The sequence below is a fragment of the Rattus norvegicus genome, chromosome 3 (genome assembly GCF_021556685.1).
Source record: "Rattus norvegicus strain SHRSP/BbbUtx chromosome 3, alternate assembly SHRSP_T2T, whole genome shotgun sequence".
Classification (NCBI taxonomy): Eukaryota; Metazoa; Chordata; class Mammalia; order Rodentia; family Muridae; genus Rattus; species Rattus norvegicus.
Genome location: NC_141536.1, coordinates 116987499 through 117010497, shown reverse-complemented (window position 1 = coordinate 117010497; position 22999 = coordinate 116987499). Strand labels below are relative to the sequence as shown.

The following is a 22999-nucleotide window of genomic DNA, read 5'->3' as shown; positions in this document are numbered from 1 at the left end:
GCCATTTACATGTAAGAATATTAATGAGGACATTTCCTAATTCCTGTCTGTAATTTTCATCTCATTTTCCTTTTGTTTTATGTTTGTTTTGTTTATTTATTTGTGTGTGACTCTTTCTCCCATCTCCGTGTGTGTGTGTGTGTGTGTGTGTGTGTGTGTGTGTGTGTGTGTGTGTGTGTTGCAGGCAGCAAAGCTGGAAGGATAGAGCCATATAAGCCCCCTGTCCTGTGACCTGGAGCTACAAGACTTGGAGTTGTCCTCCAGGGGTTTCAGTCCTGCTTTGGTTCACTGTTTCCTTACTATGTGCTCTTACTGCTTTTTGGAATGACAGTGGGTATTCTGAATCTTTGTGTGTTGGAAGTGTGTCATTTACTTTACATTGTGAGCGGAAGTATGTCATTTACAGGGCATAACAGTTAAGAGTTTGCCTGGAGTCTCTGAAGAGATTTTGAACTTTTGGCTTTTAGATGATGTTGAGATTGAAAGAAAATGAGGACTCTCAAAGTTGGACTGAATGTATTTTGCGTTTTGATATTGCCACAAATCTATGGAGTATAGTGTAATGGTTTAATGAGAATGGCCTCCGTAGGTTCATTTGTTTGAGTCCCTAGTTGGTGGAATTGTTTGGGAAGGATTAGGAGGTGTGGCCTTTTGGAGGAGGTGTGTTGTTGGGGATGGTATTTAAAGTTTTAAAAGACTGCTTCATTCCTACTGTGCCTTTTTCCTTCTGCTTGAGGATCAAGATGTGAGCTCTCAGCTGTTCCTGACACCATGTCTTTGTTCTACTGTCATTGACTCTGACCCTCTGAAACCATAAGCCCAATTAAATGCTTTCTTTTATAAGTTGCATTAGCTATGATGTTTTGTCACAACAATAGAAAAGTAACATGACACTGCCAACTCATTCCATGTTCCCATTCCTTCTCAAATTCATGTTCTTTTCTTCTATAATTATTTTTACACACACACACACACACACACACACACACACACACACACACACAATTTACTGAGTCCCTTCAGTGTTGCTCACATGTACATGTGCTTAGAGCTGATCACTTGGTATTGGAGAACCTAAAGAAAACTGATTCTCCCCCTCTCAGCAGCCATCAGTAAGAGCCTGTGGCCCTGCATCTAGGGGTGGAGCCTCATGAAATTTCCCTATCCATTCTGACAGGTGACCCGATAGTGTCATTATGTGGGTCTTTCTAAGGGGGTCGTATTGTTGAGATTTCATGACTGCAGCATTCCTATCCTGTCTAGAAGACATGATTCAGCAGCAGACACTCTGCTCCTCTGGTTCTTATAATCTTTCCGTCCCGTCTGACACAATGGTCCCTGCGCCTTAGGTGTAAAGGTCGTATTGCAGGTGTACCAGTTGGAGCTGGGCACCCCCAAATCACTTATTTTCTGAATTTCGTTGTGTGTACCATCTGCTGCCAAAAGAAGTCTCCTTTTGTTTGAGGTTTCTGATGCTTGATCTAGTTTCTGATTTTAGAGAGGGGATGATAGAGAAGCAATAAAGACCCATTAAGGAAAAAGGAAAAGAACTCTGCTCAAGAGAATAGCCTCTGTTCTAATTTTCCTTTAATGACAAAAAAAAATCCCTTTTCTTCCCTCCCTAATCTCTAGTCCTCTCGTGCAGATTCTTAAAGAACTTTAAAGTTTGCCCCTGGCCCAAATTACTCAGAAAAGTGTAACTTTTGTTTTTGTCTTCTCACACGACCTCTGTGTTCCATAACCTTTGGCCTTCTCTAACATTTAGACGTCCTTACTCTTCTGAAGCACCCTTCCCTACTGTATGACATCTGCCCTGTGTTTGACTTCTATGCTGGTTCAAATGACACGGGCTTTCCCCCTCTCCTTTGGTAGCTGCTGTCTTGTTTTGATTCTGTTGTTGTTGTTTGGTTTTTCATTTAAATTCTAATAAAAATGCTTAAGAAAGAGAAGAGGCCTTTGGGATAAGAGGAGGCAGCTACATTTATCTGTGCTATATTTAGAATATGCTTAGCAAACGACAGTAGTAGTCTCTCCTCTGGGCCTATGATTTTCCAGCCATGGCTAGTTGACTAGGTTCACAGTGCCAGGCATGAATCCCTCCTACTGAGCGGGCATCCAGTCTTACTAAACATCCATTGGTTACCCCCAATACAGAAGTGCTATGATCACGTATTGGGGATATTTCCTGGCCAGTCACTGTTGTGGTTCATGGGCTTGCATCCGAGCAAGGCTTCTGGTTGCTTCTCTCCCTGGTATCATATATAGCACTTCCTGATACTGTGAAATCTAATCCCAGGAAGGCTTCTTGGTCAGTTTTAGCTTTATTCCTCCAAGTCCCACGTCCAAAGTGCATGGTGCCTCTGGCAATAAGGTCTAATCTTCAAGTTCTGGGAGGCAATCAAGGACAAGCTAATCCTAGATTGTTGGTTTACCTAATCAGGCATGGAGTAGACTTCAAATCCAATCAGAAAGTGGTTTGTTTCCCCCAAAACAGTTAAATCACTATTGTACCATTAACTTATAGATGTGTACTGCAGCTGGCTAGACAAAACTGATGACGGGTTCCCCGCTCCAGAAGTTTGTATACCTCCGGGTACTATGTATGCTAGGCAGTCATGTGGGCAAGGCTGTGTCTATCTTTTTTTTTTTCTTGGTTCTTTTTTTCGGAGCTGGGGACCGAACCCAGGGCCTTGTGCTTCCTAGGCAAGCGCTCTGCCACTGAGCCAAATCCCCAACCCCTGTGTCTATCTTTGATGATGAGGTGTGTTTCTTTACAGCCATAATCATAAGAATCCTGGGTTTTAAAAATTTTTATTTATTTATTTATTTATTTATTTATTTGTTGGGAGTGTGTGTGGTGTGTGTATGTGTGTGGTCTCTCTCTCTCTCTCTCTCTCTGTGTGTGTGTGTGTGTGTGTGTGTGTGTGTGTGTGTGTACATGTGTGCACACACCATGGTACATGCATGGAGGTCAGAGGACACCTTGTAGGAGTCGTTCTTTCCTTCACTCTGGGACCCTTGGGGCATTGAACACATGTCACCAGGCTTGGCAGCAGGTGCCTTGACCCACTGAGTCATCTTCCCAGCCCAGGAATTCTGTTCTCAAATCCAATATGCTAGTTTGTCTGGTAGAATGAAGAACAAAGTCTATTGAATATTCAGGGCTAATTCTGAAAGATGTATTAATTCTCTCGTTTTTTATTTTATAGTGTTTAGTCGTATTTGGTTAGTAACTGTCCAGTTTTCTTGCTTTTGCTATAGCTCTTTGATGAGCTTGTCACTCCCGTCCATCTGTGATATTGACTCCAATGTCCTCTGGAGTGCTGGCTTAGTGATGGTAAGTTGCTTTAGTCTGCTTTTGGCATGTAAAGTTTTTTCTTTTTCTTGATCTGTGACAGCTTTGCTGGACACCGTAACGTGGGTTTGTAGCTGTGGTCTCTCAGAACTTGAGTCACGTCTTTTTAAGCCCTACTAAGTTTTAGAGTTTCCACTGAAAAACTGGCTTTTGTTTTCATGGATCTGCCTGTGTGTGTGCCCAGCCCCTCTCCTGACACTTTACTGTGTTTGTTCTGAATATTTAGGTTTCTTTCCTTTCTTTTTAAAACTGTAACATTATGTGGGGAATTCTTTCTTCCTGGCTCTGTCTATTTGGTTTCCTTATACCTGGTAGGACACTTCTTTCCACGTATTTGGAGAGTTTATTGAAAATATTTTATTGACTTCTCTATAGATTTTTCTACTTTGTCTATATTTGCAGATATGGCCTTTTCATGGTGTTGTAAAGATCTCACACATTCCCTTTGTACTTTAGAACATTTGCCATTGAGTTGGACTGTGTGGTCTACCTCCTCTCCGCTGTCTGCAGGCCTTGACGTCCTGCCCTGGGGTTTTCCTTTGCGTTGTGTTTTATGGAACCTCCTCTTCAGTTTCCCTTCAACTCGGCTTTTCTTCAGTATTTCTGTCTCTGTTGATATCTATTTTCACAAATCGAATTGCTTCCCTCGTTTAATCCAGCTGTTTATGTTCCCAGGATTCCCTTCAGGAGATTATCCATATCGTTTTCAAAGCACCCACAGGTTTACTCGTGCTCCTTTTGAATTCTCTGTCTGGAATTTTATCCAAGTCACTCTACTGGGACCATGACTATGGGATTGGTCAGTCGCTTTTGCAGGGGACATTTTGTCCTGGATTTTCATGTTATTTGGGCTTTGCATTGAGACTCGCTTGTCCCAGTGCATCCGTTCACTGACTAAGTCTTTCTGGCACAAATATGTTGAATGATCATTTGACTTAGCACTCTCACCAAAACGCACACTTTCTACTTATTTGTACTCTCTCACCACAGATGTATGACAAGTGACAACCATTTCACAGTCTGCAGAATGATCTGCCCTGCAATTTCCTCCCCAAACAAATAGGCTTATTTCTTTTGACTTCACCTCCACTCTGATTTTCAGGACACAGGCAGAATGTAGCCATGTCCTTTTTGTTTTGTTTTGTTTTGTTTTTTGTTTTTACATGTAGATTTGTTTATTAAGATAACCATTCCCCCCCCCCCCCCCAATTTCCGACTCACGTTTTTCATCCCGGTCAGTCTCCCTCCTTTCCTTCCCCCTACTCTCTTCCCCACCTTCCCTCTCCCTCAGATCCACCCCCTTTCTGCCTCTCCTCAGAAAAGAACGGGCTTCCCAGATTCTTCTTATAAGAGTGTATTGTGGATGGTCTCTAGCCCAGTTCCCAATAGAGCCCTTGCCCTTCTCTGAAACTTCGTAAACCAGGCCTCTCCTATAGGCATTTCTCTTGTACTTTGATTTGCCAACTTCCACTAAATACTAGTTACTTCTCTCGTAGAAAGAACAACTTTATTTAGCTCACACTTTGAGAGTGCAGTGGGTTCTGGCAGGGCAAGGAAGGAAGAACAGTGAGAGCATCTCTGGCTGTGATGGCAGGGAGGTGGGGCAGCTGGTCCCGTGTGCGCATGCTCAGGACGTGGAGCGAGGTGTGTGGTGGTGTGTTTTGTGAATGTTCTCCTTGTCTTTCGTCTAGGACCCCAACCCAAGGCATGGTGCTCCCCACAGTCAGGGTAAGTCAGTTAACCTTCTCTGGAAAGACCCTCACCGGTACGCTCAGAGGTGTGGTGTGTCTCCTAGGTGACTCTAAACACTGCCAATCACAGTGACACATACACCACACTCCTCTCGAGTGTTCCCAGCACTAATCACTTTTGGATTTGTGGTAAAAGTCTATCTGAGTCCTCACCGTGTCATCTATCTCCTGTCCCCCCCCCCCACAGTCTCCCAGTCTGTGTGACCACGAACCTGTAGAAACCACCAAGCGTTGCCCCCAATCCTTACAACCTGATCATAGTAGGGACTCATTAATCATTTATCACTCACTGAAAGTTTTGCCTGGTAATTTCATGGCCTCGAGATCACAGCATGCAGGGTGAAGTGTACCACCGACATATTTTAAAACACCCACACCCTCAACCCCACAGAATTCAAGCTCAAGCATAGCCCATCAGATTTACATACTATGTATGTTATTCTCCCATAGACCACTAGGGGGTGCCTCTTTCCCATTTCTAAGGACTATAAAATACGGGGAAGAAGACACTGCAGTATATCCTGTGGGAGGAGTCGGGGAATGTCACTGTCTACTTTAAAACAACCAATCCTCTTATATTTTTACATATTTAAAATGTTTTGATGTTGTTAACACGCTCGCATAAAATACCTTAATGTGGCTGCATGTGTTCAAACATTAAAATTTCATTAGAAAGTAAGATAATCTATTATAGACTGGTTTTTAATTACGTGGACCAGCAGGTTGCTTTTTCAGTGACAGGATCCCGAGTGAGAGGAGCAGGAGATCAGGAGATAAATAGGAAGGATGATAGAGAAGAAAGTTTGGGACCAGGAGGCCTTGCATAAACTGTCTTATGTCAAACAAGGTTATTAAGAAGTTCAGCGCTGGGCTGGGGAGATGGCTCAGTGGTTAAGAGCACTGGCTGCTCTTCCAGAGGTCCTGAGTTCAATTCCCAACGACCACATGGTGGCTCACAACCATCTGTAATGAGATCTGATGCCCTCTTCTGGTGTGTCTGAAAACAGCTAGAGTGTACTCATATATAATAAATAAATACATTTAAAAATAAAAGAAATGCATCGCCTTATATATTACTTTTAGGGAAGAAATGAGACAGTCCGTGGAAACTATCATACAATAAGGGCAAGATCATATGAAGCTAATCAAACAATGTTGTACAAGGGGAACCCAAGGTATCTCATGAACGTTACAGACTGTACATACGGGGTCTGAGACTGATAACCGCAGCCCTGTAGGGTGGGAAGAGTTGGGGGTCATGTCTGAAGCTATAGTTCCCCCAAGGCCCATTACCAGCTCTGTTAAGCAAGACCCTCGAGAAGGAACTAAATCCCTTCTCCATACGTCAGAGACTCAGGAGAAGTCTTGGTTCCTCAGCCAACCCTCAACATATAAAGTCTGATGAGCTGTGCATACGTGTTAAAATTCCGCAGAGCGGTTCTCTTTCATGCTCCCTGTCACCCATCGGCATTCTGAAGGCTTTCTATTACTTTTCATTCATTTGGGAGCTTGGCAGGCATATTTGGTATTGATGCTAGTGTTCCCATGGTCAAAGAAATATGAGGGTACTTACAATTCTAATTTTCTTGATGTATTGATATTTTACCATTAGAAAATATTTTTGTCTCTGGTAACATCTTTGTCTATTCTGCATACTTGTATGCCCCTTCCAGATTTCTTTCAGTCACCACTTGCAGAATACATAATTTTTTATCTTTTTACATTTAATTCATACCAACTTTATAGTTCAGATTCAGTTTTTGTAGCGGTGTGTAGTTGTCCAATTTGACAGTAGTTGTCTTTAAAAATATTCATTTTTAACTTTATGTGTGAATGCTTTGCCTGTATGTATGTCTGTACAACATGTGGATTCCCATGCTCTACGGGGAAAGGGCATTGGGTCCTCTAGAACTGGAGTTACAGATGCTTGTGAGCCCCCGTGTGGGAGCTGGGAGTTGATCTGGATGTATTGACTAGGACACTGAGCTAAGGTATGTCCAATCGAAAGTGCCTTAACCAACCAGAATGCGTATATCTCACTTCAGCATAACTCTGGAGGTTGATAGTTTTGGATTAGCAAATGCAACCTCAAAGCTCCAAGTCTTTTTTTTTTTCTTTCTTTTTTCTTTTCTGTTCCTCAAAGGAGGTGACTCATGGGATGCTGTGTTACCTTATCTCTTCACCTGGTAAGAGTGAGGCGAGATAAGACTTGACAATTAAAGTAAGGAATCTAAGGTGTTCTCACGAAGCACCGTTCTCCTCAGAGGTGTCACGGGCACGGTGCACAGCAGAATGCATACCTCGTGCATATTCTGTCTCCTGTGTACCCTTTGGCTGGCTAAAATGGGCAGAGGTAAAGCAAATCTGGTCTGCTTTGTGAGAGTTTACAGAAGGTCAGATTTACCTTCAGGATCCACACAGCAGACATGGAAGTGGGCTGCCTCGTATTTTCCTGATGCTCTGGGCTCACCTCAGCTCTTGAGCTGAGACTATGGGCTTCTAGGACAGCCTTAGCCATGACTAGCACAGCCAGTCTGTGTAAACATTTCCACGGGAGAACTTGCTGCACACAGCTGGCCATGGGGCTGGCTGAGGTTTTCCTAGAGCCATGCCGTGTTCCTAGAGTCCCTTCCGTCTGCTTCTTCTTTCCTGTGAGTCAGGCCTGACCGCAGTCTTCAGGGCCAGTCTCTACCTGCTCCTCTTTTCTTTGCATTAAGTGTCACCTCTCATGCATTTCTAACCCCATTTTGATTATATATATATATATATATATGCCTCAAGGGGTTTTGTTTCTTTAGCAGCTGAAAGTGGGTGTCCCCACCTAACTCTAAACGACAAATCCAGTTTCAAAGGCTAGAGGGTGTTTTCCAAAAAGCATAGCTGAGGCTCTGCAGGGCAACCCCAATTTGGGAAGTGTGGAGAGGAGTAAATAGTCAGTGGTCTGACCTAGGGAAAGGTCTCTTCTTTACAAGGGGCAATGCCTCCTATGCGAGTTTGAAGCTTCTCTCTGTGCCATGCAGGGTAGGGGATGGAGTCTTGCCTGATGGGTAATTTGGAAAGAATAATTACATATAAAGGATTCAATTTCCTCTTGGTGCTCTTGGCTTCTCTGGGTTTCCTGCATGTTCTTGACCCACACTGCCTGTGTGTTGGGAGAGGAAATCATGCAGGCTTGTGGTTACCTTTTTTAATTGTTGTTGTTGTTGCCATAGTGATAAAAAAACTATATGTATTAGCTCAGTACAAGTTCCCCCAGCTAATGGCCACACCTCCTAGCTGACCTGGCAATTAACTGGCACCATGTTACTAAGTTCAAGTCAGTGGGACATAAGCAGACACACAATGTATAATTTTAAATGCCATCTGTCATACTGTTGTCTTTAAATTCTTTTTATTTTATGTGTATGAATGTTTTGCCTGAATGTCTGTCTGTTCACCCCATATGTGCCCAGTACCTGTGGAGGCCAGAAGAGGGCATCTATTCCCTGGACCTGGAGTTACAGATGGTTATGAACTGCCATGTTGTGGCTGGAAATCAAACCCAGGTAGACGGGCAGCCGTTACTCTTGGCTGCAGGTCCATCTCTCCAGTCTATTTTGTTCCTAAAATAGTCCAGAATCCAAGCAGGGTGAGAAGTTTATTAGGTTTATTTCTCAAGACATGTGTCTGGGTCGGATAGACACTTGGCATAGATATTTTTTTAATGCTCTGTCTTCTTGAGAGTGGGACACCAAAGGCAATCATCACTCCAGTGTGGGTTTTGATATCTCTGAACCCTGTCCAATACAGAGTCTGGCTCAAACTCAGATCACCGTGTGCTTGTGGAATCAGCCTAGACCAGCCTCCTATGGACGGGAGGTGCTGAGAAGCTCTGGACTTTCCTATCAGAGACTAGAGCAGCAGTAAGTCTGTTTTACTTCAGCCTTCACTGGAGGCTGAGGCAGAGTCTCTGAGGCAGAATGAATCTCCTTATCCCTAACTCAAGGTGAATGGCAGGCCCCAGGAATCACCAAAGAAAAAGAGACAGAATTGTGAGGCTGCGAACAGAGCCACAGTCGTCCTGTCCTCCATAATGGGGGGGCCTCTCTGCAGTAGAGACTTAGGGCCCAGCTGCCCGTAGCCACCAGAGTCAGGGCTAGGCAGGAGTTCTGGGGAAAGTTTGGTGTTGGAGCAAATGTGAATACAGATTCAGGTGCTGCCTTCCCCCATGGGAAGTGGGGTGAGGGAGCAGCTTGACTGGTGGGAAGAGAAAGGCTGGTGAGCACAGCGTGCTTGTCAATGCACCCACTGGTGGGCAGGGAGAGGTGAGCCTCCTGCAGGGTCTGGTCTGAAGCCATTACAGAGTCAGAGGACTTCTGTACTCTCCTAGGGCAGTTAGAGCCTACACGTGCACCTCCCGGGCCAACCATGCCATCCATGTATGTTAGAGGGCATGCTGTAGACAGACCGTGCGTAAACTTTACCAGCTCAAAAGTGAGGCTGGTGGCCATGTGGCATCAGTGCCAGTGAAAGTGACTTTAGTCATTTTCCTTGTGACTTCCCCCTTGCTGTAATTCTGCAGGGTCAAACAGTAGGAAGGAAAAGGAAGGAAGGAAGGAAGGAAAGAAGGAAGGAAGGAAGGAAAGAAGGAAGGAAGGAAGGAAGAGGGGAAGGAAGGGAGGAGAGGATGACTCTTCCTTCACAGGCCCTGGGGAGGCCTGAGCTAAGTATAAAGGGAGCAGGCCTTGGGCCAGATGTAAAGAGTAGATTGGTTCCTAAAGTTGGAAAAATAAAACAGAATAGCCTGAATGGCCTGACTGGGGTTAGTCAAAGAACTAACGGGTCTCCCTGAGGATTTTTTTGTTGTTGTTGTTCTTTGAGATAGGGTCTTGGGCTGGAGAGATGGCTCAGTGGTTAAGATCACTGACTGCTCTTCTAGAGGTCCTGAGTTCAAATCCCAGCATCTACATGGTGGCTCACAACCATCTGTAATGGGATCTGATGCCCTCTTCTGGTGTGTCTGAAGACAGCTACAGTGTACTTAAAATAAATTAAATAAATAAATAAATAAATCGTTTAAAAACATTAAAAAGAGATAGGGTCTCACTACATAACTCACTCAGGCTGGTTTTGAACTCATGATCCTCTTGTCACAAATTCCCAAGAGCTGGGAATGCAGGTGTGTGCTCATTGGCTGGGGGTTATTTCAACAGGTAAATGCTGAGGCATTTTCTGAGTTGGTGAGGGCAACAGGCTGTGGCTGGCAGGCAAACACAGGCTCTTCTGGCTTCAGGGAGAAGAGATTGGCCCAGGGGAGTGCTACAGATTGAGGGGTTTTGAGTTTTGACTGGAGGCTTGTGAACTGGAAGCCAAGTCTTCAGTGTGGCTATGTTAAGAGGTGATGGAGAGTTTCAGGAAAGGGGTACCGGGCAGCCATTATGGGTACTGCTTTACGCAGGGATATGCAGTTCTTATGAGATCTCGAGTTATGAGAATGAATTATGACACACCATCACTGGCCCTGCTGTACTTCCTGACTTCCTTTCTTGCCACGTGACTCTTTCCTCTTGTATATATGTCTACCAATTGCCATGACGTCCCAATCAGAGCCACTGTCATGCTGTTTGGACTTTCATCCCTCCAATCTGAGAGCAAAACAACCCCCTTCTTTGGATATGGTCCAGCCCCAGATATTTTGTGAGGGCCACAGAAAATGGACCAACACAGCAGGGAGAGCCCACTTTGCCATAAGTTTCCTGAAAATACTTGGAAGTTCTTTCTCTTTCTAAGACCTGCACAAAGGTTCTAAAGAGTTTCCTAAGCACACACAGGGATTGGGGAAGAGGTTTTCAAGCCTCCTAATGCTGTGGCCCTTTAATACAGTTCCTCATGTTGTGGTGATCCCCAACCACAGATTATTTTTGTTGCTACTTCCTAACTGTAATCTTGCTACTGTTATGAATCATAATGTAAATATCTGAGTTTCCTGATGGTCTTAGGCAACCTCTGTGGAAAAAACGGCTCTCAATCCCTAAAGGGGTCGGGACCCACAGGTTGAGAACTACTGGGTCGGCGCCTACTACCACGGCCTTATTTCATTTGGGGCATTACCTTGGGAAGTTTTCCAGAACTAGCTGGCAGTGTTTCCCTGTTTTTGCCCTTGAAGCCGCAAAAGAGCAAACATAGTTTCTGCGGACATTGGTACCGATGGACAAGGCCTTCCCGAATCTTCTAGAGGAGGTGACCCCGGCCCCTCTCCCTCCTCTACCACCCGAGGCAACGCAGTCGGATGGAACGGCTGTTGGAGGATTGCACTTGTTTGGCATTTATTACGACTGTAAGGATGTGAGTGGTGTGGTATGTAATACTCCCCGCCTTCCGTGGAGGCTGAGGGAGGAACAGGGTATCCGAATTGCAGGCTGGGATCAGCAAGCGGTCCAGGCTGGCTTCTTCCCAATGTGTTGAGCTCCAGTGCTGTTCGGTGCTGTTCTGTTCGCAGCAGTGCCGGGTATAAGGGATCGACAGGGTCAAGGGTTCACAGAACAGGAAGGCAATCAGGAAATGTGCAAAACTGATCAAGTCCCAGACCAGGGGCAACCTGGCCTAGCTTGAAGTGAGGGGGGTTGGGTATGGGGGCTTGCTGGAAGTCCATGTCTGGCAGCCTTGGGGACATGGAGGACTTCTCAGGCTGGACAGCATAGGTAACAGTTTCACTCCACAGGAGAGCACTGTCTGGTCTGTGTTACCCAGCTCTGTGGGAGTGCCGCTAGGCCGGTCACTCGGACACCTCAATGACCAGCATGGCCTTGATTGCAGGGAATTTATTGCAGGAAAAGTCGGCCAGCAGTTGCTTGATGCCAATCCGAGTGGGGAAAATCTCAAATCGGACCCGGGACTTCTCCTTGGGGCGCAGGGCCGGCACACTGATGGGGAAGGATTCACAGATTAGTGTGGAAGACCAGAGTTTAGCATTTGCAATTAGACTTCAAGTTTGATAGACTCCAAACTAAATGCAGAGTCCTGAGTACCAAGGCCCACAAAGAATGAAGATTCAAGGCCAGAGGGTACTCTCTGCCCGTCTACTACCTAAAGGCTCTGAGCAGGCCCTCCTGTCGACTCTTGGCCATCCCCACAAAGCTGCTTCAGTCCCGGACTCACTCGATTTTGAGGCTGCCACGCAGCAGGCCACTGCCTTCCACCATCAGCACACAGTTCTTCACTGGTTCATCCAGGGGGTTGGAGAAAAGCATCTGCACGACCACCGGCTTTCGTAACTGAGCCTGGTCCAGCACCTGGAGGGAGGGCCCATGAGTTAAGATGCTAGGTATGTGGGCCCTGCCTGCTACCCTGTGAGAGCTGACCATGATGATAGGGTGAGAGAGAAATACTGCTGAGGATGTAGAAAGGAAGGCCATTCCACTCAGCCATGAGTATTAGATGCTATCCTAACCTCCATGTGGGGTACCAAAACACTGCTGTGATCCCCACACTATCTGTGGGAGTCAGCTCAGACAGAGAGACCTGTGTTGTTCTCTGTGACTGGAAGCATACTGAGACAAGCTCACAACCCTAGCTCAGGTCATCCAGAACGGGCAGCTCCTGCTTCTCGGGACAGTCCCCGGCCAGCTAGTTTGCTTGAACCTTCTACTCATTAGTGGTTTTTATCTTCTTAAAAATATTTTTGGTGTGTGTGGGTGTGTGTGTGTGTGTGTGTGTGTGTGTGTGTGTGTGTGTGTGTGTACGTACACTCGGGAGGCTGGAGTCATAGAAAATGACAGCAGGATTTGGGGCCATATAAGCAAAACAAACTACTTACTCACACCGAAAGGTGAGGACTGTTTTTAGCTGCTAAGTATCGGCCATGATCTGGGCAGACATAGCTGGTCAGGAGGGAAAATTAATTATCTCCCTGTCTAGTAAGGAACAAATGACGTCACGGAAAGGAAGACAGTGTTTTGGAAATAAATGCTGAAACTGCATGGCTGCCTTTGAGAACCCTGGAGGCTGTTGTGTTAGTTAGTTAGTTATTAGTTATTAGTTAGTTATTAGTTAGTTTGTTGTTTGTTTTTCTTGTGGTTAGTGTTCATGGCTACCCCTGTACGGTGTAAAAGGGCAGGTTCAGACTAATTTGACAGCTTGAGAAACTCACACACTGGGAAACAAAAGGGCCTTCCTGGTCCCAAAGCCTAGACTATTTTTTTTGACAGACATTGCAATACATCACAGCATACTCTGAATAAGTGAAACATAGTACACGTTGTGATTACTGTCACCTCTCCCTGGGAATTCAAAGCGTACGGAATAATCCGAAGAGAAAGCAGTGCTCTGTGCTCTTGTCACTGCTGACGTTAAACGCATGCATCTGTACATTTATTTCTCTCTATGGTTGTTTATCAGCAAGCCTATAAACACACTCTTTAATTTTCAAGTGTCTGCTTCTTTATTGTTATATTAAGTTGGTCTATAAATGCAAGCAGCGTACTGGATGTGGAACACTAGACATGAACTTGAATGCTCTCACTCCTTTGGAAAAACATTCAGATTTTATTTCCGATCCCATGATGTAAGGTCCCCAGGTTAGCCCATGTTAATTACCCATCAGTAGATGAGCTAGCAGGGTGTGATTGACAAGACTGTTAGACCAGATAAAAGAATTCTATCTAGAATATTATCTTTTTCTATAGATTCCCTTCACGAGTTTGAACCTCTGACACTGCTCTGAGTGAACCACACATCGACTTATTTAGTGATCAAAAGTATTTCTCTTTTCTAGCATCTCAACAGGAGGGGAGGGTGTGTTTGAGAGAAGGATAATTGGTGTATCTCATAAACACTGAAGGAAATTCAGTACGGCCTTCATCTTGACAGCATCAGTGATAAAGATGTTATAGTGTCTTTAAAGATAAATCAGACATCATACAGAAATCCAAAAATTGAATATGAACAAAAGATGACCATGTAAGGATGTTTGAGGATAAAGGATAAATGGGGCGGGGGGAACTAACTTAATTTAAATGCTCATCCTCTTAGGACAAAATATCTTTATAGCTGAGCTGAGTCACCACCAAGTATTGTCTCCCAGCTTTGGGAGTCAGAGAAAACACTCAGTTGTCAGTCATATCTCAGAGACAGACCGGGAGAGCTTCTTGAAAACTCCTTGTGAAGCAAAAGAGGCTGCACCATGCAGGAGCCATACAGGAACTGACAACAGCTTCCCTCAGAGGAATGGCAGCCCGGTCATGCTGTAGTCATGACCCATGGAAGATGCCGTTGCTGTTTGAGGTGGTGAGATAACCCCGGAACAGCATTAACATTGGCTCCACTGGCACTGCCTATCAGACAGGGGCACAAATTGTTATATGAAGGTGTGCTTTCAGTGGGACAAACGTTTAGAATGTCCTGTCATGTGTGGCTACCGGAGGAAGTGACACCCTGCAAGGAAAGCATCTTCTCATCCCTCTGACAGAACTGGAGCAACAGACTTAGCTAAAGGGCTTGCCCACTTTCCATGCTGACAAATGCTGGAGCCCAGATACAAGGCCAGGTCTCTTCAGGAGTAAGGCTCGAGATTGGAACTACTGCCCCACAGTGACTGTCTAGTCCTGAGGTGGGACCGCCCCTGTCCTGAAGCACAGTGGACTGAACAGGACAGCAAAGCAGTAGCCACATAAGAAATGGGACCCTGTATCACAGTGAACACCCTGGGGCCCCTTTCCTGAGCTCCTAGAAACTAGGGGGCAGGAAGCTTAGGAGAGGTGGAACCAGGGCAGACACAATTTCCTGGATCCGTGGGGACTCAGGAAGCCGGCAGTGGGATTGATTACATAGGAAGAAGCAAGCACTATATACAGAAACAGTAGGCAAAGGGTAGCCAGATCCTCGAGGCTCTTAGGTACCTCCTTAGGGAAAACTCTGCCTTTTCTGCTCACTTCCTGGTGGCTAGTGGGGCTTCTGGACCGGGGGAGGCACCCTTCCCATCGTCTTACCTCCAGGGTCAAAGTGGGGTTGTCCAGGATGACATCCCGCTCCACGACCACCTCAGCCTCATCAGGCACCTTGCATACGGCTGTGATCCGGATCATGTTGTCTGCCTTTAGGTATCTATCATACTGAGAGTATGCAATCTTCACTGGATACTGTATTTCTGAAGGGAGAAGGGGGTGGGGTGGGCTGAGCGTGAAGCCGAGCTCTGAGATCCTCTTTGGAATTGAGCTGAGGTGGGCTGAGCAGGCGGGAGGGTTGTATGGTCACCTATTGCTTTCAAAGCCTTCCGCTCTGAGGTTTTGTGGGGTTTTTTTGGTTGTTGTTGTTGAGTTTGTGGTTTTGTTGGTTTTGGTTTTGTGGTTTGGTTGTGGGTTTGTGGTTTTGGACTTTTTTTTTTTTTAATCGGGAGGTGAGGAGGTTAGAGTAAGGGACCAAGGAGGTTTCAGGATGCAAGCAAGCAAGCTTGCATGCAAAAAAGAGGGACTTGAAGGTCTGAAGTGCAGCTGCCCCTCCCAGGCCTGGGAAATGTCAGAGGATGAGTTTCCTTGGAAGAGACAGGGGAAGAAGGATGCTATTGCCTAATGGCAGTGGCAATCCGGGTGACAACACAGTAATGACTAGGCAGGGAGGCCAAGGCATTGGCTAAGTGCCTCAGTTCTCCCAGTCATCTAATAAGCTGTGATTCTAGAGTGACAGTGTCCTCGGCCTCCTCCCTCCAGGTGCTCTAGCTTCAGAGCAGTCCACACTCACGGAAGGCAAAGCCGAAAGGCCACACGAGGGTTTCTAAGTCATGTTGCTCCTCTTATGCCTTCCATGATTTCTTACCATCTCGGGGATAAAGTTCAGACTCTCAACTTGGCCCTGCCCGAACTGTGCAAAAGGCACTTCTTCCTTAAAAACATCCTGCACTTTCTCATCGGTCTATACATACATCGGGGTTGTTTCCGCCACACTCTGACTTGTGGGTTTTCCCTTAATGGGATTTCCTCCTCTGGCTTCTCTCTAGGCTTCAAAGACTCCCTCTGTGGTGCTGGAGACAGGATCCAGGGCCTTGTGCATGCTAAGCATATACTCTATCAGTGAGCTATGCTTTCACTCCACAAAACCTCCCAACACTGCAGATCGTGGGGACTTTCCCTTTCTAGATGGTCGTGGGCATCGATTTCCTTCCCACAGTTGTGCTCCATGGCCTTGGGGGTAAGACAGCTAGGAGAAAGTTCCCTTCTCTTCCACTGAGTGGATTGGCACAGCTGTCCCTAATGCGGAGACGGAATCCCTGAATCATTTGATACAGCCTTCTTAGTGGTCTGACTTTGAGACTCAGAGAGGGAATGAGACTCACTCAGGTCGATCTAGGAAGTACCTGAGCGTCAGAATTCCAGGGCCACTTTACCTGCTTTCCGTGCCACTCTGCTGGGTTTTTGTTTGCTTGTTTTTTGTTTTGTTTTGTTTTGTTTTATAGAGGATTAAAATGTTTTCCCCATTCATATGAAATATTTTTGGCCTACAGAAGCATGTAGTCCTATGCTATGGTAACCTTCTTGCCTAGCATCCAGGAGACCCTGGGCTCCTTTTTTTAAGTGTCAGGGGTAAATAACAGTAACAGTTGTTTCTGACATTGACATTTCTGCTGGAAGACAAGCTGTGAAAGGATTCTGTCTTTTAGCAGGAGCAATGCAGCTCATTTTTTCCCTCGGGATTCTTTCAGGACCGGCTATATAATTAACCAGTTTCTATTAATTCTTGATGTGAAGCAAATAGTCACCCCACCCTTGTCAATCTGCTTTGTCAGCCCAAACTTTTCATAACAGCTCCAGGATTTTGCCAATGCCGGCACACACCTACATTCTAATCCCACAGAATCAGTCTCCCTCTGCTCTGCCTGGTTCTCTTCCCATCTCTGCTGCCCTGGAGCAACAAGTCACTGAACCTCCCAAATGCTTAGATCTCCAAGAAAAACCGTCCCTGTCATCAGGAAACTATACTCAAGAGCCTGGAAGCTGTGGGCAACATGGGACAAGGATATAAGACCCAGGATCTTTCGAAAACCATCCAAAGTCAAACCTACAAGAGGACTGGGGGTGGGGTATAAGAGCAGGACAGCAGCTATAAAACCTAGCAAACAGGAGGTGACATTGGGCTTGACATCAGGAAAACAAGGACCAAGACCTCAGCACTTCCCTTAATCACCCTGGCACAAGCAAGTCACAAGTATCTAAAGCCTTCTATTCACCTCTGTAACATGAGGCTTGAAATCACCCCCTTTTTAAAGAAAGTCAGATGAGGTTACATTCACTCTGAAAACCTTGCAGGGTGGCAAAAACCCATATAGGACACTGCATGGCTATGAACTGCTGATCCTTCCTTCTTCCTCTGCGAGGGCGTAATAAACATTGTTAGCACCACAATGACTGGCCTTGCTCATAGGACGGCCAACCTCCAGAGCATCAGAACTAAGGCTTACTCACAGAGGCCATTGACTACTCTGTCCAGTCAGCAGACCCACCGAAAGCAGTAGATTCCATCACTGACCAACTCTTTTGGGCCCTAGATTGATTAAGTCCCACCAACTACAGGATGAGTTACCTTCTTCAGGATCCAAGGATATTGTGGCAGAGTCCTTCCACACTTCGTGGACAAGGGTACCATTGTAGACGATGGTCCAGGCTGTCATATTTGTCGTCACTGTCTTCCTATCACTAGTCGTGTTTTTGAGTATCAGGGCCAGACTGACTTCTTTGCCTACTGCCAGTACCCCAGTGACCTTGAACTTCCCAGAAATGCTGGGCTCCTTTTCTTCCCCCTGGGGACCCCTCGAAGACGTTGCGCCAAAAGATGCATTAGGTTTGAGTTTGTTCATAGCCTTTTGCTGCACTTGTCTTTCCTCCTTGGAACCTGTGTGTTGGCGAGAGAAACAAAATCAAAACATGGGCATACCTCAGGGGTGTAGCTCCATTTCAGACAACGGACACATGACCCACCAGAAAGTGACCTCGATCTAACATTGGCACCACGTCCCCCTGCTCAAGATGCTCCCAGCATGTGTCTAATCTTGTCAGGTCTCCATTAACCTTTCTTAGTATAAGGCTGGTCTCTGGTCCTTTTTCAGTCAAGTCTTTACTCTCAGGAAACCACGAGGAAAGCTAGGTCAGTCTCTGCAAACATTACTCTCCCTCCCTCTTTCCTCCCATCTCTTTCTTTAGACAGAAGGTCTTTCCCTAAGACTTGAAGAACAAATCAATTGTTTAAAAGCAAACTGCAAAACTGAACTGGAGAGGAGTGAGAACGAATTCATAAGCAAAGCCAGAGTCATGAGAAAGAACCCCAAATCACTTCCTCACATTCCCCAGGCTCGTGTCTGGAGGCACTTTGAGAGTCAACAAGTGACACTTTTGTCTGTGCACGTCAGCAAGAACATCCTGAGGCTGGTATGGTCTGAAGTCATGGCTAGTTTGAATTGCTGAGAAGTTTGGAGTCCCCAAAATGCAAGAGTTCAAATCAAGGGTGCGTTGCCTGACTCTGTAGGTCCTGCCGCCAATGGCAGCAGAAGTAGTGAGAGGACAGCATGGGTGACACCCTAAAGGCTTGTGGCATACTGGGAACAGAGCAAACAACTCCAAGCTCAGGCTGACTAAGCAGTTCACTATCCACTCCTGGCTTTGACCTGCAGACACATGTACCATACAGCAGAAGGTTTTGGCCTCCCAAGACGATAGAAGAGTTGATATTTATGGCCCCTTAGGCTTTCCCCCAACCAACTTGTGAAAATTTCAAAGTAAACCAGAAGGCTTAAGATAAGTAAAAGTTAGCGAATCCTTTCCATGAGTTATGTGAATGTCCTGGTGGGGACTTCAGAGGTTCATGCCATCTAAGAGAAGCTACTGGTTTGGTCTGGGATTTGGATGAAGAAAGGGAGGGGCTCATCTCCAGGGATCTGGAGCCTGGTCTAAGGATCCTCCCTTGTACCCACCCTGTTGCAAGCAAGTGGCTAGATTACCAGGCTTGAGAGCTCCTGGAGGGTCAGGTTCCTCTGGACGCCCTTCCATTCTCTAGCTGAGCTGTCAGTCCACACCCAGAGCTGAAGGCTGTGCTGAGCCTCTGAGCCTCTCTGCCTGAGTCCTTGAAGCAGGCATTTGCCCTAGGAGGTTCCAGGGCCTATATAGGTCACCTGCTAAGCTTACTCAAGACTATGCTTCCTGCTGCTGTTTTCTCACCACAGCACTGCTATTGTGCAAATGCTTAGCGACCCATTTTATGAGCTTTTCCTGCCTGGGGCTCTCTGAGAATCAACTACTGGCATCATTAGGCAAGAAGATCTGGGTAACATCAGACAGCTCTCCCAGCCTGCTGTCAGGCATGAACACAGGTACTGCCTCTGTCCCCGGAGGGAGCATCTACTAGGCCTCTCCCTATTGCTTAGAAGGTTGCTAGGAATTCAGAGAAACAGGATCAACGTGCGAGAGTGACAGGGAAAGCCACAGGCTCATACAGTCAGGTAAGCAGTACCTGAACAAAAATAGTCTGCAGGAAGGCAGTATCCAAATGGAGGAGGGTATCCAAATGGATGGAGATCACCATCCTAGACATTCCGTCCTCACTGTGTGCCAAACACTGTACTTTGTGTGCATTTTCGTATTGAAATCTGACCCAAGAGAGACATTGCTTTTCTTGTTTTGTTGGCAGGGGGACAAGAAAGTCAGAGATCCTATGAAGCCTGTTATAAGTGGTAGGTAGGACTGAGTGTTGCCTTCTGTCCTGGCTTATTTGTTTCTTGTTCCCTGTGCTTGTCCTACACTATGCTATTGAAATTACCAGCCTGGCACCTGCCTCTCCAGGGACACCATCTGCTGTGTGTTGTCTACAGGGTACCTGGAGCAGGCATCCAGGCTTGCGAACGTTGTGAGATGGTTTACTACAGCACGCACGCTCTCCTCCCAGTGCTCTACCGTTCTCAAACAAGTCCATTTCAATTTCAGAGAATTTCAACAGTGTTTACAGACCATAAAGTGTCCACCCACTGGTACCTAAAGTGGACACCTCTGGCCTTGGAGTTAGACTCCACCTTCTCGAGTCAGTGTTCTCCTGTGAGCACCAACACCAATAGCCAGCAGTCGTCGGAGATTTGGTCTGCTTTCAGGAGCACTGTAGGCGCGTCTAGGACACCTTTGTTTTACCCTCTCCCCCTTCCTAGAGACTGACTGTAAGGATCAATTGATCAATTAGAGAGTGCTCATGGCCTGCCAGAGCAACTGCTAAGTTACTCTGGGCTGTTTCTAAAGCCAAACTACACTTCTTTTTTTTTTTTTTTTTTTGGTTCTTTTTTTTCTGGAGCTGGGGACCGAACCCAGGGCCTTGCGCTTCCTAGGTAAGTGCTCTACCACTGAGCTAAATCCCCAGACCCCGAACTACACTTCTAAACGGGGAGCTTTTTTCCATCCTTGAGAACTGCTATGCTGCTGGTCCCCAAAGCAACTTCGGAGTGACCTCAGCCTTCCTAGGTTACTGTAAGAGGACAGCAGCCGTATAGTGATGGCAATTTCAGGGACCATGGCATTAGCCTCCTCCACAATCATACCTCGGGCTTCTTAGGGGATGCAGCTATGCATGTAGATGGCACAAGCACACATCCCTGAGTTTCTTTGTCTGTTTGTTTGCTGAGATGGCATCCTCTGTCCATGTTCTTGGAGACTAGACACTGATAGAGAAATGTGTCCCAAGGCCTTGAGGACCATGCCTCTCCTTGTGATGTTCAATCACAGTAACATCACTTCAGTTGACAATTGAAAAAGAATTTATCTGGAGGTGGGCTGGGCTTACACTTGTCCGTGCTCTGATGCTAACTCCCCCAGGTATTGTAACTGTCCTTGATGCTCTGTCCCTATTGAAAACAACCGCTGAGCACATGAGACATCCTGCCGTTTCTGTAGAACTAGTGGAGATGTAGAAGTGTCGGGTAAAGGCTTTTTCCTGCCGTTCTCAAAGCTGTCCACCCATCACCAAGCCCCATGTGGCATGGTTCCATGCATCGATCTTACCTTCTGGGTGCTTGTACTTGATCGTGACATCCATGCGAGAGTTGCTGCCTACTGCCTTGGTGCTGATGTATTTGCCAATGGAGTAAGTATCCACAGAATTCTGCTTCTGGCTGCCATCCCTATTATTGTAGATCCAAGTGATGCGATCAGCGTTAACCTCCGCGAAGATGAAGATCATGTCGAAGTTCTGGTCCACCTCACCATCTTTGATTGCATTAACGGAAGCAGGACCACACTGGAACACACCTGATGGCCAGGATGTAGAGTTTAGGTGCACAAAAACCATGGCTAGGTCCATCTACTCCAGCCTGGCTAGGATCTAACCCTGGGGGGCATCCTGATGTGACAATATAGCACCCCTCTGCCTTTACTTCAGCCAAACGACAGCTGTAACTGTAACCCATTGGTCTGGCATACAGCACCTACCCATCACCATCATTCTGTACCAAGTCCCTGGTCCAATTCCACTTAAGACTTGTGTGTCCCTCCTGGCAGACCCACCTGATGTCAGTCTGGTCTTTCTCTGAAGTGCTGCCTTTCTGCCTCTGAAATCATGCTGGCCCTGAGGTGCACTGACTTTTTATTTCTAGAAATCTCTCCTGAACATCTAGTCCATGGGGTCCTTCCGACCCTGAGTTTCTAACCCCAACCTTCACCAAAAGTAAAGGCCCATGCCCTAGGCAGGAGCAAGGCAACCCGTCTGAAGGGAGCCTAGCCCGTCAGAAAGTACACAGGAGGGAGCAGAAGCAGCAGCCGCAGCCATTGCCGTGGGCCTGTCACATAAAGAATAACAGGACTGAATCCACAGGGCTTCTACCCTGAAAGGGCATGCTGCTGGTGGCAGAGATAAGAAGTAATTATTGACAAGAGAGGGTATCTTTTCCCTGTTGCCTGACATGCTAGGGCTCTCCAGTGGTAGCGACAGCCGGAGGGGCTGCAGAGGAGGGATCCATTTAAATGACAGCATAAGCAACACAAAATAAGGAAAATTCTTCATCCCATTAGAATGGGATGTACACATTGTGGAGCTAGAGAGGGCCCTGGGCAAGCTCAGAGCAGCTCCAGCAGGGTTACCTTGACTTCTCTCCTGAGGGGTGGCATCCAGCACCTGCCATCCGTTGTATGAGGGACCTAGGTCAGTCCGCACGAACCATCCTTCATTCCAGACATGAAAATTCCTGCAGACAGAAGGCCACATAACAGGTGAAGGAGCGCACCACTTCTCTGACCAAATGCAGATCCTCCCTGAAGGCACTCCCTGCCCCAGAGATTCTGCTAGTCTTGGTGGGCATCACCTCCCTGAAATCTCCCCAGCACTGTAACCTGAGGCTCAGGGACACTGGGTTGACAGTGAGGAGGCCGCTCTGAAAAGTAAGAATAAAGGGAAAGGAGCTCCGAGTTCATCTATAAACTGCTCATGTCTGTGATCCATGAACCACACGTGCAGGAGACAAATCAAGTTTTGTGACAAAAATGATGGAGTGGAGCTGTTCCCACTGTACTGAGGCAGTTTGCGAGCTGCGTCCTTCTAGGGGTTTGCTAGGACACAATAAGAGAATGCAGCCATTCAGCATGCCTGGGGCATAAGCCAAAGAACTCAACACACAGAGGGTCAGCAATTACAGTAATTCAGCCTCAAGGGAAAAGACAATCACCAGTTGAAGTTGTCAGGCAAGGTCTTTAAAGAAGCTACTCTAACCGGAATCAATGGCATGGGTGGTGGTGGTGGTGGTGGTGGTGGTGGTGGTGGTGGTGGTGGTGGATATATTCACAGAGAGCAAAAAGAGAGCGACTTCTGGCAGATAAATAGAAATTTTTAGAAGAATCAAATGGAATGCTTTAACTGCACCTTCTCGATATCTGAAATTGAATAATTCAGTGGATGAGTATATTAG

The 22999-nt window shown here is 46.4% G+C and overlaps 1 protein-coding gene across 1 annotated transcript in view; it reads right to left on the bottom strand.

Moving 5' to 3' along the window:
* Positions 1–11389: 11389 nt before the first annotated feature.
* Positions 11390–22999, bottom strand: part of Tgm3 (transglutaminase 3) — a 35587-nt gene continuing 23977 nt past the window's right edge. Inside the window, 6 exon segments of the mRNA NM_001108959.1 lie at positions 11390–12008; positions 12244–12377; positions 15072–15229; positions 17656–17964; positions 21105–21350; positions 22179–22282. Coding sequence (NP_001102429.1) covers positions 11861–12008; positions 12244–12377; positions 15072–15229; positions 17656–17964; positions 21105–21350; positions 22179–22282 — 1099 coding nt within the window. The 3' untranslated portion in view covers positions 11390–11860.